General features: G+C 35.6%; 1 protein-coding gene across 2 annotated transcripts in view; it reads left to right on the top strand.

The window, feature by feature from the left end:
- The first annotated feature begins 575 nt into the window (after positions 1-575).
- The window catches only part of LOC149502453 (BMP and activin membrane-bound inhibitor homolog), a 102,247-nt gene continuing 88,999 nt past the window's right edge, over positions 576-13,823 (top strand). Inside the window, exon 1 of one of the 2 annotated variants that reach the window (XM_089729451.1) lies at positions 576-1,043. In XM_089729451.1, the coding sequence (XP_089585577.1) occupies positions 938-1,043 (106 nt within the window). In that variant the 5' untranslated portion in view covers positions 576-937. The remainder of the gene's footprint in view (positions 1,044-13,823) is intronic. The other variant, XM_089729452.1, reaches the window with a different exon arrangement.

Raw genomic sequence — 13,823 nt, 5'->3', positions numbered from 1 at the left:
ACCACAATTACTGTTTACTCCTCTTAAAAACTTATAATTGAAATTTTTAACATCTTACAGAAATGTTTAAACTGTTAAATATTAATTGTTTTAGTAACTTCATACAAAAAAGGTTGAAGCAACGCAAAGAATGTGCATCGCGTGGTTGGCACATAGCGCCGGCCGAAAGCAAAAAGTGGCGCTTCAAAGGATATTCAACCTTATACCCAATGATTTTTCTAACTAAAACTACTGTTGCTCGTAGAGATAGAGTCTAAATTCGATTGCACAATTATTTGTAAAAGCCATCTTTGTTCCACTGATTAGAGTCGGACACTGTTTTATCGTAATTGAATTCAATGGATACTTTTTCCTTGGTTAATAAATTTTCAAAGAACTAGAACAGATACCATAAATTACAAAATGAAAAAAAATGAAATGTTTTAGCAGCATGAAGCAATACTACTTAAACGCCTTCATTGGTAATACGGGCTTTATTTTATATTGGACTACGGAAAGCTATGCTGATAGCCAAAATAATATCGATACTCGATTGACAGGCGCATCACTACTACGCTAGATCGACACTTCGACCATCGATGACGATCGCCACCACGCTCGCTCGCTTCGCATCGTTCCTTTTCATTCAGTCGCGTATTGTGTGTGTTTTGAGGGAGACGTGTTACTATCGTTCGCAACGCTTTGGAAGCGTGCTTACAAAATTGTAAAAGTATTGTTCAAATTCACGTGTTCCGAACAATTTTTTTAGTAAAGTGTCGCATTGTCAATAATAGTGGTGGTTCGGTAACAATAACTGTGATACAAACAAATGTTTTCTTGTGTTATTAATAGATTTTTATTTTTGTGTTGACTGAAGATGCTCTATGGAGTGGTACTACCATCGTTATGGTGATTGCATAGTGTTTATTAGACACAAAAAGTGGTAATTGTCGTAGCCATGGCTGTGATTAATTTTAGCGTGTGTTTTCTACTGGTCTTGTACCAGTTCTCGGCTGCTTATAGTGAAGACGGATCGTCGGAGTCCACAGATATCGGATTGAATGGTAAGAATAGGAGTAGAACTAAAGTTTAGTTTTATTTTAAAAACCAACTTAATCGACTGTATAATATCTATTAATTGAAACATGTAAAATTATTTCAATTAACTATTAAAAACATTATTTACGAGTATGTGTTCCAACTATTTCATTTAAGTATCCTTGTTGAGAAATGTTAAACTTATTATTACGTGTGCAATTTTAAAGCAATTTCAGCTCTAATCATTGTCAAAAGTAGTATAAATAAGATTAACATATCTGGCTAGGTCCCTGATCTGTCTTTTGACCATTCCAAATAAGGGATTTTTTAAATAAATTAATATAATAATATATTGGAATTGAAAATTAAAGCTACTTTCTTGCGAATCTGACCTGTTATATGCAGATTAATGGCAGATGAGATTTTTTTTTTATTAATTTGCTGTGATTGGCGAATTAATGCCCCTGGCCCACTAGATTCTAAGCGGTTACAATAGACATTTTTACTGCCGTTATAAAACTTGTGAGTCCGCACGGGTAGGTATCACAGCCTATTTCGGCCGTGAAGCAGTAAGTAATGCGTTTCAATCTGAAGGGTGGGGCAGCCGTTTTACTGTAAAAACTTAGATCTCGTGTCTCTAGGTGGGTGTGTTGGCATTGACGTTGTTGATGTCTATGGGCTTCGGTAACCACTTAAAACCAGGCGGGTCGTGAGCTCGTTCACACATGTTAGCAATAAAACTTCGACGATCGAGATGTACCTAATTCTTATATAAAGGGAAGGGATCGTGATTCCAAAGCAACGTCTTTGGACTCCGACTAATGTCTCAATTGTGGTCGCCATGCACATCTAAATGGGCTTCGAGAACCGATTTACATATTAAAGACAATAAGCTCGCATCTACATAAATTAAAATTTATTAAACATAACACATCGTGATAATAATATGTAATACATTTTAATAAATTATCTGAAGTAGTGTTGAAATTAAATAGTACCTACACAATTTTTGTTTTGTTTTAATAACATCTTTAATCTCTTCGCTCCGTGTGTGCTTTTGTGTTACGTTATCACTATTTTAAATAAAGTACAAAAACATCCCATATACAAGAAGAGGCATTTGAGCTTTTAATTATTTACTGAGAAGATAATATTGTTAGATGGAAAAAAAAATGTCAAAAGAAATCGAAGCTAACTAACTGGCTTCTTAATGACTTTCTAAGAATATTCTCTCACACCTAATCCTTAGAAACAATGTTTGCCTGTTGGTTTGTTCGTAAGTTATGTGTTTACATTTCACATTTACTTTCCAATAGATTTGAAGTTTAGTGACTTTTATTGTTGGGTTGTATTGCAGAGAAAGCTTTTCAGGCAGCCCTATCTACGTAAGGCAGATCGCAACAAATAAGTGAATTTAATTTATTTAGCAATCGCCACAGGGGAGTGACTACTGAATTCTAAAATAAATTTAAAAAAATCAAATACAATGCAATAAATAATTATGTCACTAACTGCTCAATAAATTTTATAATAAACGCTTCGCTAATTAATGGTCGGCTTAAAGTATGAAGATAAAACGCTCGTAATCTAAGTTCAGAAGCTATCAGCGTATGTGTCAAAAATCATTTGACTTTGTAATCTTGACACAAATAAATTCGTGCATTCGTAACATTTTAATTAATAGAATGGTTTTAATATTTTTATAACTCAAGGCGGTAGGGCGTTTACCTACCATCTTCCTGTCTATTCCTGACGTGGGTCACTACAACTGTCACTTCAATCATGTCTCGACAAGTTTAACCAGGTTAGCCCATAAGAGATAAGTAATACAACAAATCCCTGAAGAAAAGAATAATTTTATTACTGAGCTAACACAATACATATTCGTGCATTCGTAACATTTTAATTAATAGAATGTTGTTATTATTTTTATAACTCAAGGCGGTAGGGCGTTTACCTACCATCTTCGTGCCCATTTCTGAGGTGGGTCACTACAACTGTCACTTCAATCATGTCTCGACAAGTTTAACCAGGTTAGCAGCTGGCAGGCAGCAGGAGATAAGTAATACAACAAATCCCTGAAGAAAATAATAATTTTAGTACTGGTCTACCGTTTTAAGTAAATTCAATTGCCCATTGAAGCATTTGAAATAGCAAATTAATAAGGAGAGTTCGACGAGTGACCTTACCCATAAACATGACCCATTTTTTTGCCGGATCTTCTCAGTGAGTCGCGATTCCAATCCGATGGTAGATTCTGCGAGGCATTGCTTTTGCTAGGACTAGTGTTTTTTTTATTGCTTACATTGGTGGACGAGCTCACAGCCCGCCTGATGTAAGTGGTTACTGGAGCCCATAGACATCTACAACGTAAATGGGCCACCCACCTTGAGATATAAATTTTAAGGACTTAGTATAGTTACAACGGCTGCCCCACCCTTCAAACCGAAACGCATTACGGCTTCATGGCAGAAACAGGCAGGGCGGTGGTACCAACTGTGCGGACTCTAGAGGTTCTGCCACCAGTAAATACTGCCAAATTGAGTCCGTGAGCTCACCTATTAGTCCCCGAGAAGCTGGAATAGATCCTTAGGCTACTAGCAAACAGGCGGAGAAGAAAAAAAGGGAAATAAATTATCGTTTGAGTTTCTAACGTCTCTAAACATAGAAATAATCTATTTTTGTAAAATAAATATACTAATTCTGTCATTGTCAGCTTGTTGTTATCTATAGTAAGAAAAGTCAAACATGAAACGTTGGACGTTTAAATAAAACTAGAGGTCCCGCAGTGGTCGAAATTCAACTATAATTAATTGGAATTGTAAGTTTGTACACTGTTATGATTGTATTTTATACTTCTATAATCACAAATTTCGCCAAGACTACACTATAAAAAATATTAATAAAGACAAACAATATTTAATCTATTCTCAATTTGACCACAGACGTCAAGAACAAAAGTTTGACAATAAATAGTATGCATGCGTGTGTGCGTCAAATACATGGTATGTAGTGTGTGTAATGTTTTCTTTATTGATTTAATGTATCTTTTATGCATTATTTAAAAAAAAATATTAGCATTGTGCACTTCTTCTCTATATTCTCTATAAGTGTAGAAAATTTCATACTCCTCAGTCCGCGCAATTTTTTTGCTTCACGTATTAATATATACATGAAATAACATTTTATATAAGGATTGTACGTCTGTATTTAATATACTTTTTAGAATTCTCTCTAAAAGCAGTGCGATGTTTGAAGAGAAAACACATTAAATAATTTACACGTTTGAAAATCATTACACTACCGATGGTAGGATTTAATTTACTTCGTTATGATAAAATGGGTGCGGTTCGTTGAAACAAAATGAAGCCGCTATTAATACGTACATAGTAATCACAGATCCATGATGCGATTGTAATGGCTCTGACGGTAGATGGATATGTGGAAATCCTCTAATAATTTTGGCGCCAAATGTAGACCAAAAAGACCGAACTAAAGCACAAGCAACCTCTTTGAACTAATGATTGCCATATGATAAAAACCGAGAGAAGTAAAATTCGCGAGTGTATTGTAATTACGTTAATAAACCGACTATATAGCGTAGTTTTTTATTTTTATTTTTTTATTGCTTAGGTGGGTGGACGAGCCCACAGCCCACCTAGTGTTAAGTGATTACTGGAGCCCATAGACATCTACGACGTAAATGCGCCACCCACCTTGAGATATAAGTTCTAAGATCTCAAGTATAGTTACATTTATTTAATCGCTCTCACCACACAATACGTATTTTTTTATCCCAAACTCGAGGGGAATTATGAAAATTTTTAGTCCATTTCTCGCAGGTAGCGAGATAAGACACAATGTCTAATTTCGATTAAGAATTTTGAGTTTTACGTCGCAATAGCTTAGTTCGAAATTCGACCAGCGAACAGTCCATACAATCACCGAGATCAGAAAGCATTTTCTTTCTTTAGAAAATTTTCTAGAAATCAAAACACGTATTACCTAAAATTTAATGAAAAATTGCATGTTATTATACTGTTCCGATATATCGGCGCCGGCGTCTGAGGGCCAGATTGACAACTGTACCGACTTAAATACTGATAACAGACTATAAATCCAAGTGAAAGTTGCACGTGTTGACAGGAATTACTGCGCTAAATAAACCAGATTCAGTATGTAGACTTGATTTGAATTTCTGACCAACGTCTAATCAATGGTAGGCAATGAGCCCGCACGGTTAGGTACCACCATCCTGCCTATTGTTGCCGTGAATCGCTTAGGCGTTTCGGTTTGAAGGGGCACTCATTGTACTATAAAACTGAGACTTAGAACTCATGTCTTAAGGTGGGCGGAGACATTTATCTTGCTGATGTCTATAGGCTCCGGTAACCACTTAACGCCAGGTAAGCCGTGAGCTCTTTCACCTATCTAAGCAAAATAAATAAATCGATGAAAACAAATGTACGGAAACCTACTCTACGATTTCCAAAGTTACTTCTTCCGCGAATTTCTGAAAACAGAAATCATCCAATCTTACAAGTAACTTCTAGCCGTGTTAGTCCGAGAGCTGGTACCAATTTTTGGGTAGGTATTTGAGGCAAGCTGAAAACTTGTCACATACCTCTCCTATTATATTCCAACACGGAATTGCAGACCTGGCTGGTGAGTAGCGGGGTTAAATCAACCCCTACATTTTTTTAAATATAAATTTTTTTGAATGTATTGAACGCCATCCGTAATTATGGATTTTAAACTCAACCCAAAACTGTTAGACGCATTTTATTTAAACGCTCTACTATTTTTCTCATTATATTCTACTACTCATACTATTCCCCTATAGCCCTCAAATAATCAAAAAGCGATATTAACACTACACAATCGTAAACACATCATATTCCTAGACTACCCGACGATTTTACCAAGAAACATGTCAAGTTAACAAAACCTTATCGATTGTTTGTTGAACCCGTTATCAGTGCGGTGTCTATGTGTGAATCGACGTGACGTCATTGGAGAATCGATAGCCATCTGATAAGAGTGGCGCCGATCGGTATTAAACTGTATTAAATCTGAACTCTCATTATCCGGGTGTCCGATAATGTTCCAACCCTATTTTCTTTAAAGCGCTTATGTAGCATATTAGAATAAGCATAATCGAACTAAGTGGTACTAAGTAGTAACTACTAGTGGTAGGACCGCTTGTGAGTCCGCGCGGGTAGGTACCACCACCCTGCCTATTTCTGCCGTGAAGCAGTGATGCGTTTCGGTTTGAAGGGTGGGGCAGCCGTTGTAACTATACTGAGATCTTAGAACTTATATCTCAAGGTGGGTAGCGCATTTACATTGTAGATGTCCATGGGCTCCAGTAACCACTTAACATCAGGTGGGCTGTGAGCTAGACCACCCACCTAAGTTAAAAAAAATGCTATTTTAATCTAGATTTTGTTTTTTTTATTGCTTAGATGTGTGAACGAGCTTACACCCCACCTGGTGTTAAGTGGTTACTGGAGCCCATCTACAACGTAAATGCGCCACCCACCTTGAGACATAAGTTCTAAGGTCTCAGGTATAGTTACAACGGCTGCCCCACCCTTCAAACCGAAACGTATTACAGCTTCACGGCAGATTATAATTTTGCGGGTTTGATTTTTATTACACGATATTATTCCTTCACCGTGGAAGTCAATCGTGAACATTTATTGTTGAGTACATATTTCCTTAGAAAAATTGGTACCCGCCTGAGATTCGAACACCGGTGCATCGCTCAGCACGAATGCACCGAACGTCTTATCCTATAGGCCACGACGACTTCAAAATACCCTGGTTGTAACTGAACTAAAATAAGTAAGCATAGTGCTAAATCTGAAAAAAAGCGCTTAAATAGCTTAATATAATAAGCATAATCGAACTAAGGGCTCTTTTAACTGATTACCCTAGTTGCAACTGAACCAAAATAAATAAGCATAGTGCTAAATCTGAAAGAAAAAACGCTGAAATAAAATAATAAGCATAAGAAAGAAAGAAAGAAAGAAAGAAAGAAAGAAAGAAAGAAATCATTTATTCGCCAAGCATAGTGAAAATTAGTTATTACATAAGTTAAAAGCAGCGTGTATGCTTTGTCATTATTTGACATAATAATCCGAACAGATTTTGTGAAATCTTCGTTACCCTGGTTAGCTTATCAGACCAAACTGGTATGTTGTATTTCCATCGGTGCTTGATACGTGTGCAAATTTTCATGTTAATCTGACGTTTTGAGAATTTCGTTCACAGATTCCGTTACGTAAATAGCTATAGGTCATAATAAATGTATAATAACATTAATAACTGTACATTTAGCAGTTCAAAAATGTTAGAATTGAATAAAATTAGCTTAAAATTACATAAGTTAAATCAAATAACGACAAGGAAAATAAAACGTCATTGAATTCTTTGATAAAATTCAATATTTACGAACCGGTTCGATCCAGTTTGTTTCAATTGTATTAACGAAATTATAATAACAGATTATAATATAATTCACTAGCTCTAAGTGTGTCCCAAGTATACTGACATCAAGTAACTTATCTATGAATGATTTAGCTAGAGATAAGAGAAATTATTAATTAGGAAGGGGCTGCAGACGGAAATTGAAGATTAGTTTGGAGTTAAAGACTTTTTTTATAGAACTTTTCAATTCTCTCATCTTTGTCAATCACAGTAAATTTACATTTTATATATAGTTGAGAGCCGTTGGTTTACAGAATTAAACCGTCTAATGCCCCTAGTCCAGAAATTGGATTATCTGTTTTTTCTTCGCTAACTACTGAACTTTATACATTGGAAAATATTGCCGATAAAACGCTTTATACGCTTTATACTTTTTACTGGTGGTAGGACCTCTTGTGAGTCCGCACGGGTAGGTACCACCGCCCCGCCTATTTCTGCCGTGAAGCAGTAATGCGTTTCGGTTTGAAGGGTGGGGTAGCCGTTGTGACTATACTGAGACCTTAGAACTATATCTCAAGGTGTGTGGCGCATTTACGTTGTAGATGTCTATGGGCTCCAGTAACCACTTAACATCAGGTGGGCTGTGAGCTCGTCCACACAGCTAAGCAATAAAAAAATAAAAAAATAAAAAAATTATACAGCAACTATGCGCTACAGTTTATAGTGAATAAGTAAGTCCAAGTAAAGCGGACTGCCTCAAGATAATATTTACTCGTTCTTTGTAAAATAGAACGTAAAAGTCTAGAATTTTCTTTAGAAAAATAAAAGGTAGTTAGCCCTGTATTCAATAATGATTCCATAGTCGCTCCTGGCCACGTAAACTGCAAAGTATTCGCAACGATGGAAAAATAATATAATGATAGTAAAAAATGCAATATTAAACCGTAGTAAAAGTAGTTTTGACTATAGTTACTATGGAGTTTTATATTTCACTAGTTTTTGCCCGCGACTTCGTCCGCGTGGAATAGTTCACAAATAATGCTTTATTTTAGAACAAACTAGCTGACCCGGCAAACACTGTTTTGCCATATATAAGATTCCTAGCGAATTTCTAGTGTAGAAAAAAAAACTAACTTATTGTAAGTGTGTAAGGATGTGGTAAATGAGTGAAAGAGGTATGTAGTGCTGTGAACGATGAGGGAATATATAATAAAAAATAACAAAACCTCATTCAATCACATAATACCTCATTATAACAAAAAAAAAGTCCAAATAAAAAAAAATATGTTAGGGGTGGACAACCCTGATCACTTATGGGTATGAAAAATAGATAGTAGCCGATTCTCAGGCTTACTGAATATGCATAAAAAATTTCATGAGAATCGGTCAAGCGGCTTCGGAGGAGTATGGGAACGAACATTGTGACACGAGAATTTTATATATTAGATTTGGTAAGCATAACGTTATAGTGAGCCAAACTTAACATATAGACATATGCTGTCGCGGACTCTTTTTAGATCTTTTAAAGGGGAACAATTCTGTCATACATTATTTTAGCGAAACTTTAACCGTTTCTGCAACGCACGCAGCGGAAGCTCTCAAAAGGTAAAAATAACCCCGATTTTGAAACATTTTTTATTGGTGCTCCGTTTGTATTGGTCTTAGCGTGATGTTATATAGATAGATAAATGGGCTATCTAACACTGAAAGAATTTTTCAAATCGGTCCAGTAGTTCCTGAGATTAGCGCGTTCAAACAAAAAAACTCTTCAGCTTTATAATATTAGTATAGAAAGTATAGATAACAAACTGTCCGTACGTTCAAACCTCGACAATCGCCTCGCGTCAGAAATAGGCAAAATATCAGTCGTATAGGCGTATCTGTCCGTAATACGCCTGACAATGAGTAAATGCTACTGATCGCAGTATACTGATATAAATGCTCAGGGAACGCTGCTCCCTATTATTCGACGAACCCTATCTTCGCTTTTGTCCGCATTGACTCCCGCAATCCTATGTAATCGAATAAAATAATAATATTTGAGAACTAATAATCTATACATACATATAAATCGGAGTGTCTGTTTGTAATATTGAAATAACCGCTTTTATTCATACGCATGTAGTAAACTACATGCGTATGAATAAATAAACGATACATACACCAAAATAACATTTTTTACAATTTTTGTCTGTCTGTCTGTTTGTTCCGGTTAATCTGGTCTAACTTTACTGGTGGGAGGACCTTTAGTGAGTCCGCACGGGTAGGTACCACCGCCCCGCCTATTTCTGCCGTGATGCAGTAATGCGTTTCGGTTTGAAGGGTGGGGCAGCCGATGTAACTATACTTGAGACCTTAGAACTTCTATCTCAAGGTGTGTGGCGCATTTACGTTGTAGATGTCTATGGGTTCCAGTAACCACTTAACACCAGGTGGGCTGTGAGCTCGTCCACACATCTAGGCAATAAAAAAAAATAAAAAAATCTCTGGAACGGCTGGACCGATTTTGACGAGACTTTCACTGATAGGTAGCTGATGATATAAGGAGTAACTTAGACTTTTTTTAGACTAGATTCGCCCCGCGGCGTCACTGGCGGTACAACAATAATCGCAGGTAGCATCGCGGGACTCAGCTATCAATAATAAAATTTAATGTTTTCGAAGCGAAGCGAGGGCGGGTCGCTAGTTTAATATAAGAAAACAACAATCAAATCCTCTAATCACAATGTCAGTTTAGGCAACGTTCTTAGATCTAGACTTAGAAACTATAGAAATATTTTAAACTACGTCCATAGCTACCCACGTAATAGTCCAGTTCCGTATGATCTCCGTTCACATTACAATTACATGCATAAAGAAGTCTAAATCGAATAGGTATAGAGCATGCCGTCATTTAGATCCAGTTTTGGGAGATCGTGATTCGTGAAGCGAATTTTTGCTTTGAAAGGTCTTGAATAATTGGTGTTCTTGGCCAAGTCATTAGTAATCCCCGGGTGGAATCCCATGACGTCACCGGCGCCTGTCTCCCGACTGTCGCGTCGCCACATGTTTCTTTACAGGGGTTTGGTTAGGGTTGCTTATCAAAAGTTTCTTTCCTAAATACCAAATTCGCGGTATCAAATTATAAGCTTAAGACTCAAAATGATAATGTGCATTTTCGAATACTACTAACATTTGGTGGTAGCTGTTTTTTGTTGATCCGTTTTAACAAAGGGTGATCTCAATACCTTTTTACCAAATGAAATTAGTTATATTAATACATTTACACCAATACAATTATATGAATTAAATACATTTTCAAATTGTAAGCAATATGTGTGCGTCTGTCATCCCTGGCACTGTGGCACATTCGTGCTTTATTTACGAGAGCTCGAGAATTCGTGATGCGTTGACATTCTAGAGAAGTCCAAGATTGTAAAGCAGTCGGTATTCCACATTATATAAACTGTTTACATAGTACAGCACATGTTGGCCACATGTGATTTTCATTCGATTAAAATGATTTCGCACGTTTATTGTGGGTAGAATACATTTTAGATTTCTTATTAAATGAAATGTGGACTTTTTGGCGGGAACGCGAGGAGTGAAGTTGTGTGATTTGTTTTATTTTGTCTATTTAGTGTTTCTTCAGGTTTAATGTGTAATAACGGTGGTTTATTAACTGTTTAATATGTGTGAATGTGCACAAATGTGGGAAAATGAAATCCAATCCAAAAAGCCCACTGACAAAGTCTCAGTAAATAACCACCATTTTACTGAGATTGTATTTCATCCCATATCATCTCATCTCATTTCATTTAATTTCATTTTAGTTGATCAATGTCTTAAATTAATCATCTTCATTTCTTTTCATGTCACTCTATATTATAATTTTTCATAAAAATAAGAATATACATCCAAATAAGGCTTGACCTAAAGGTCATATTACAATGTCATAAAATCCCTTATTTTTTATTTTTTTGAAATGTAGATTTGGGTATTATAGGTCTAATGATCTGATTGAGAACAGATGATTATGACGCTTCTTTCTAGGTCCGCTTTTTGATTTGCGTCTTTGGCGTGATTTTGGTGTCCACACCGTCGGTCCTAGCATCGGTCACCGTTCTCCATAAATCAATCGATTTCGACGTGCAACTTAATCCTTAAACTAAATTAACACAACTCACTGAGCTCCTCGCCGGATTTTAATGAGTCGTAATTCCTATCCGGTGTTAGACTCAGCGAAGCACTGCTCTTGTCAGAGCTAGTGTCAGCAAATCAGGCTGAACCCCGTGAGGTCGCCCTCCAGTCGCGTAATCGTCTCTCGAGGCTACTAATGTGGCGCTAGCCATCACATAACACAAGATCTTTGACAGATGCCTGAATCTTGCTTACGACATCAAGTTAAGCTTGCAAATATACACAAGTTCCGTACAAAAACATTCAAATCGTCGGTCTACCGAACAATAGGTATCACCAAATCGGTGATAGATCTTCCCTTTGCCGTATATCTCTCTTAAGTAACTAAATATTAGGTAATTAAAGGTAGGGTAGAGTAATTAAAGTTAGGATAGGTAATTAAATTAAGTCCCTTCCGTTTGGTATTTTTGCCTTAATTCTGCTCGTTATATTCAAACCAACGAGAGCTATTCTTTTTTTATAGAACATTAAAGATGCTTATGCTGTTAATGGACAATTAGCGTTCACCATTAGGAGCACAAATGCTACGAATCGTTAAGGATTCTTTTCAGAGCCCAACAGCTATTAAACAAATAATCTCTCCGTCTATGACTAATACAATCGAGCCTAATACGACTGATACAAAATATAACATGTAATCTATAAACGTAATAAAAATGTAGATTATTCAAATGAAAAAAGGTTTGGAATTTCACACTTGTAGGTATTTGTGAATCGTAAAAATATCTAACGGATTATTAATATTTAATCTATTTTGTAGCAATTCCTATTATATTGGAAGCATTGATATGACTATACATTTACTGAAGTTTGTCACTTTGACTCAAAATCTTCGGATATCTCTGGGAAATTAGCTTTTGTTAGGTACCTATTTGTTACCTATTTACTTATTATCTATTTGTCATTTAATGTATCGTTACAATATGTTCCCCCGTCTCTGATATTAACCAAAGAATAATACATATCGTCTTTTCGCATTAAAAGTGTACAATTTCCAAAAATATTCGAAATTGAATCAATTGCTGTCACCAGTAAGTATTTTTCTCATAAATACTGTCAAAAGAACGTAGTTTAGTTTTAGTTTTTTTTTTTAGTTATCTATGTTTTGACTACTATTAACAAAATTATTACATACTTTTATCTTACTTTAAAAGACAGATAAAAAGTAAAAAAAATAAATGTTGCAAAGATGATTAATATTAAAAATATCACATGGTAAACCTTTAAAACACTCTCCTGTAAAATTAGTAAGTTTTGAGATTATACAGTTTTAATGCGAGAAGCCGATAATTATGTATGTATGTACGTACCAAAGGCTATATATTATAAGATTAGTATGTATTTATTGAAGTTAACCATAATAATAAACTAATTATTAAATCGAAAGCAAGCGCAATTTTATTTATCTGCAAAAATTTATATATCTCTTTAAGATACGCTATCACAATTTGATGAATAGATTAAAAAAATTCTACAAGATTTAAATGTATAAACAGTTTTAACAGTTAACGCCAATATAATATTACTCAAACAACAATTTTTCGATTATTTTTTTTCAAACTATATTCAATTTGATGGTTCCTTTATTATTATTTTTTATTGAATAATGAATAGTACACGCTCATTCTTTAAATACCTCTTTGATTAGCTTTCATAATAAATAACTGTAGTCGGAAATTTGACACATGGCAACATCGAAACTTAGCATCGAAAACGTTGCTCTAAACGAAAATGTCACATTAAAAACTTTGATATCTCCCTGTCTAACACTCGACTTTTCATTCTAGGTAAGCATTCAACGAGGATCGTATACAACTTTAATCGCATGCCAAGGTAGTGTTAATCAAGCTTCTATGGTCATAAAACGTGACCAGCACAAACAGAGGGTTGATTCCTATTAACAGTTGTCTGGCGCCAAAATACTGACGCCGGCAATCACCCGAACACATCTGCAATCGAATTTCAACTTTGAACATACGTTGGGTGAGGTCGGTTTTTACATTACTTGGTGAACTGTTAGGGGGGACTCCGGGTACCCTTGAGAATTTTTTATCGGGCCATGTCATAATATACAGGATTTCTTTTATGTTCTTTGGCAGATGGTTACTTTGAATACGCGTATGACACACCTTGCGTACTTTCCTATTGAACATGAATTATTTCCGTTCTAAATGCAAATGTAACTTCTTTTTAAT

Source organism: Bombyx mandarina, chromosome 08 (assembly GCF_030267445.1).
Source record: "Bombyx mandarina strain Sakado chromosome 08, ASM3026744v2".
NCBI classification, from domain to species: Eukaryota; Metazoa; Arthropoda; class Insecta; order Lepidoptera; family Bombycidae; genus Bombyx; species Bombyx mandarina.
The sequence above is the reverse complement of the archived record's forward strand: the minus strand, read 5'-3'. Positions and strand labels throughout refer to the sequence as shown.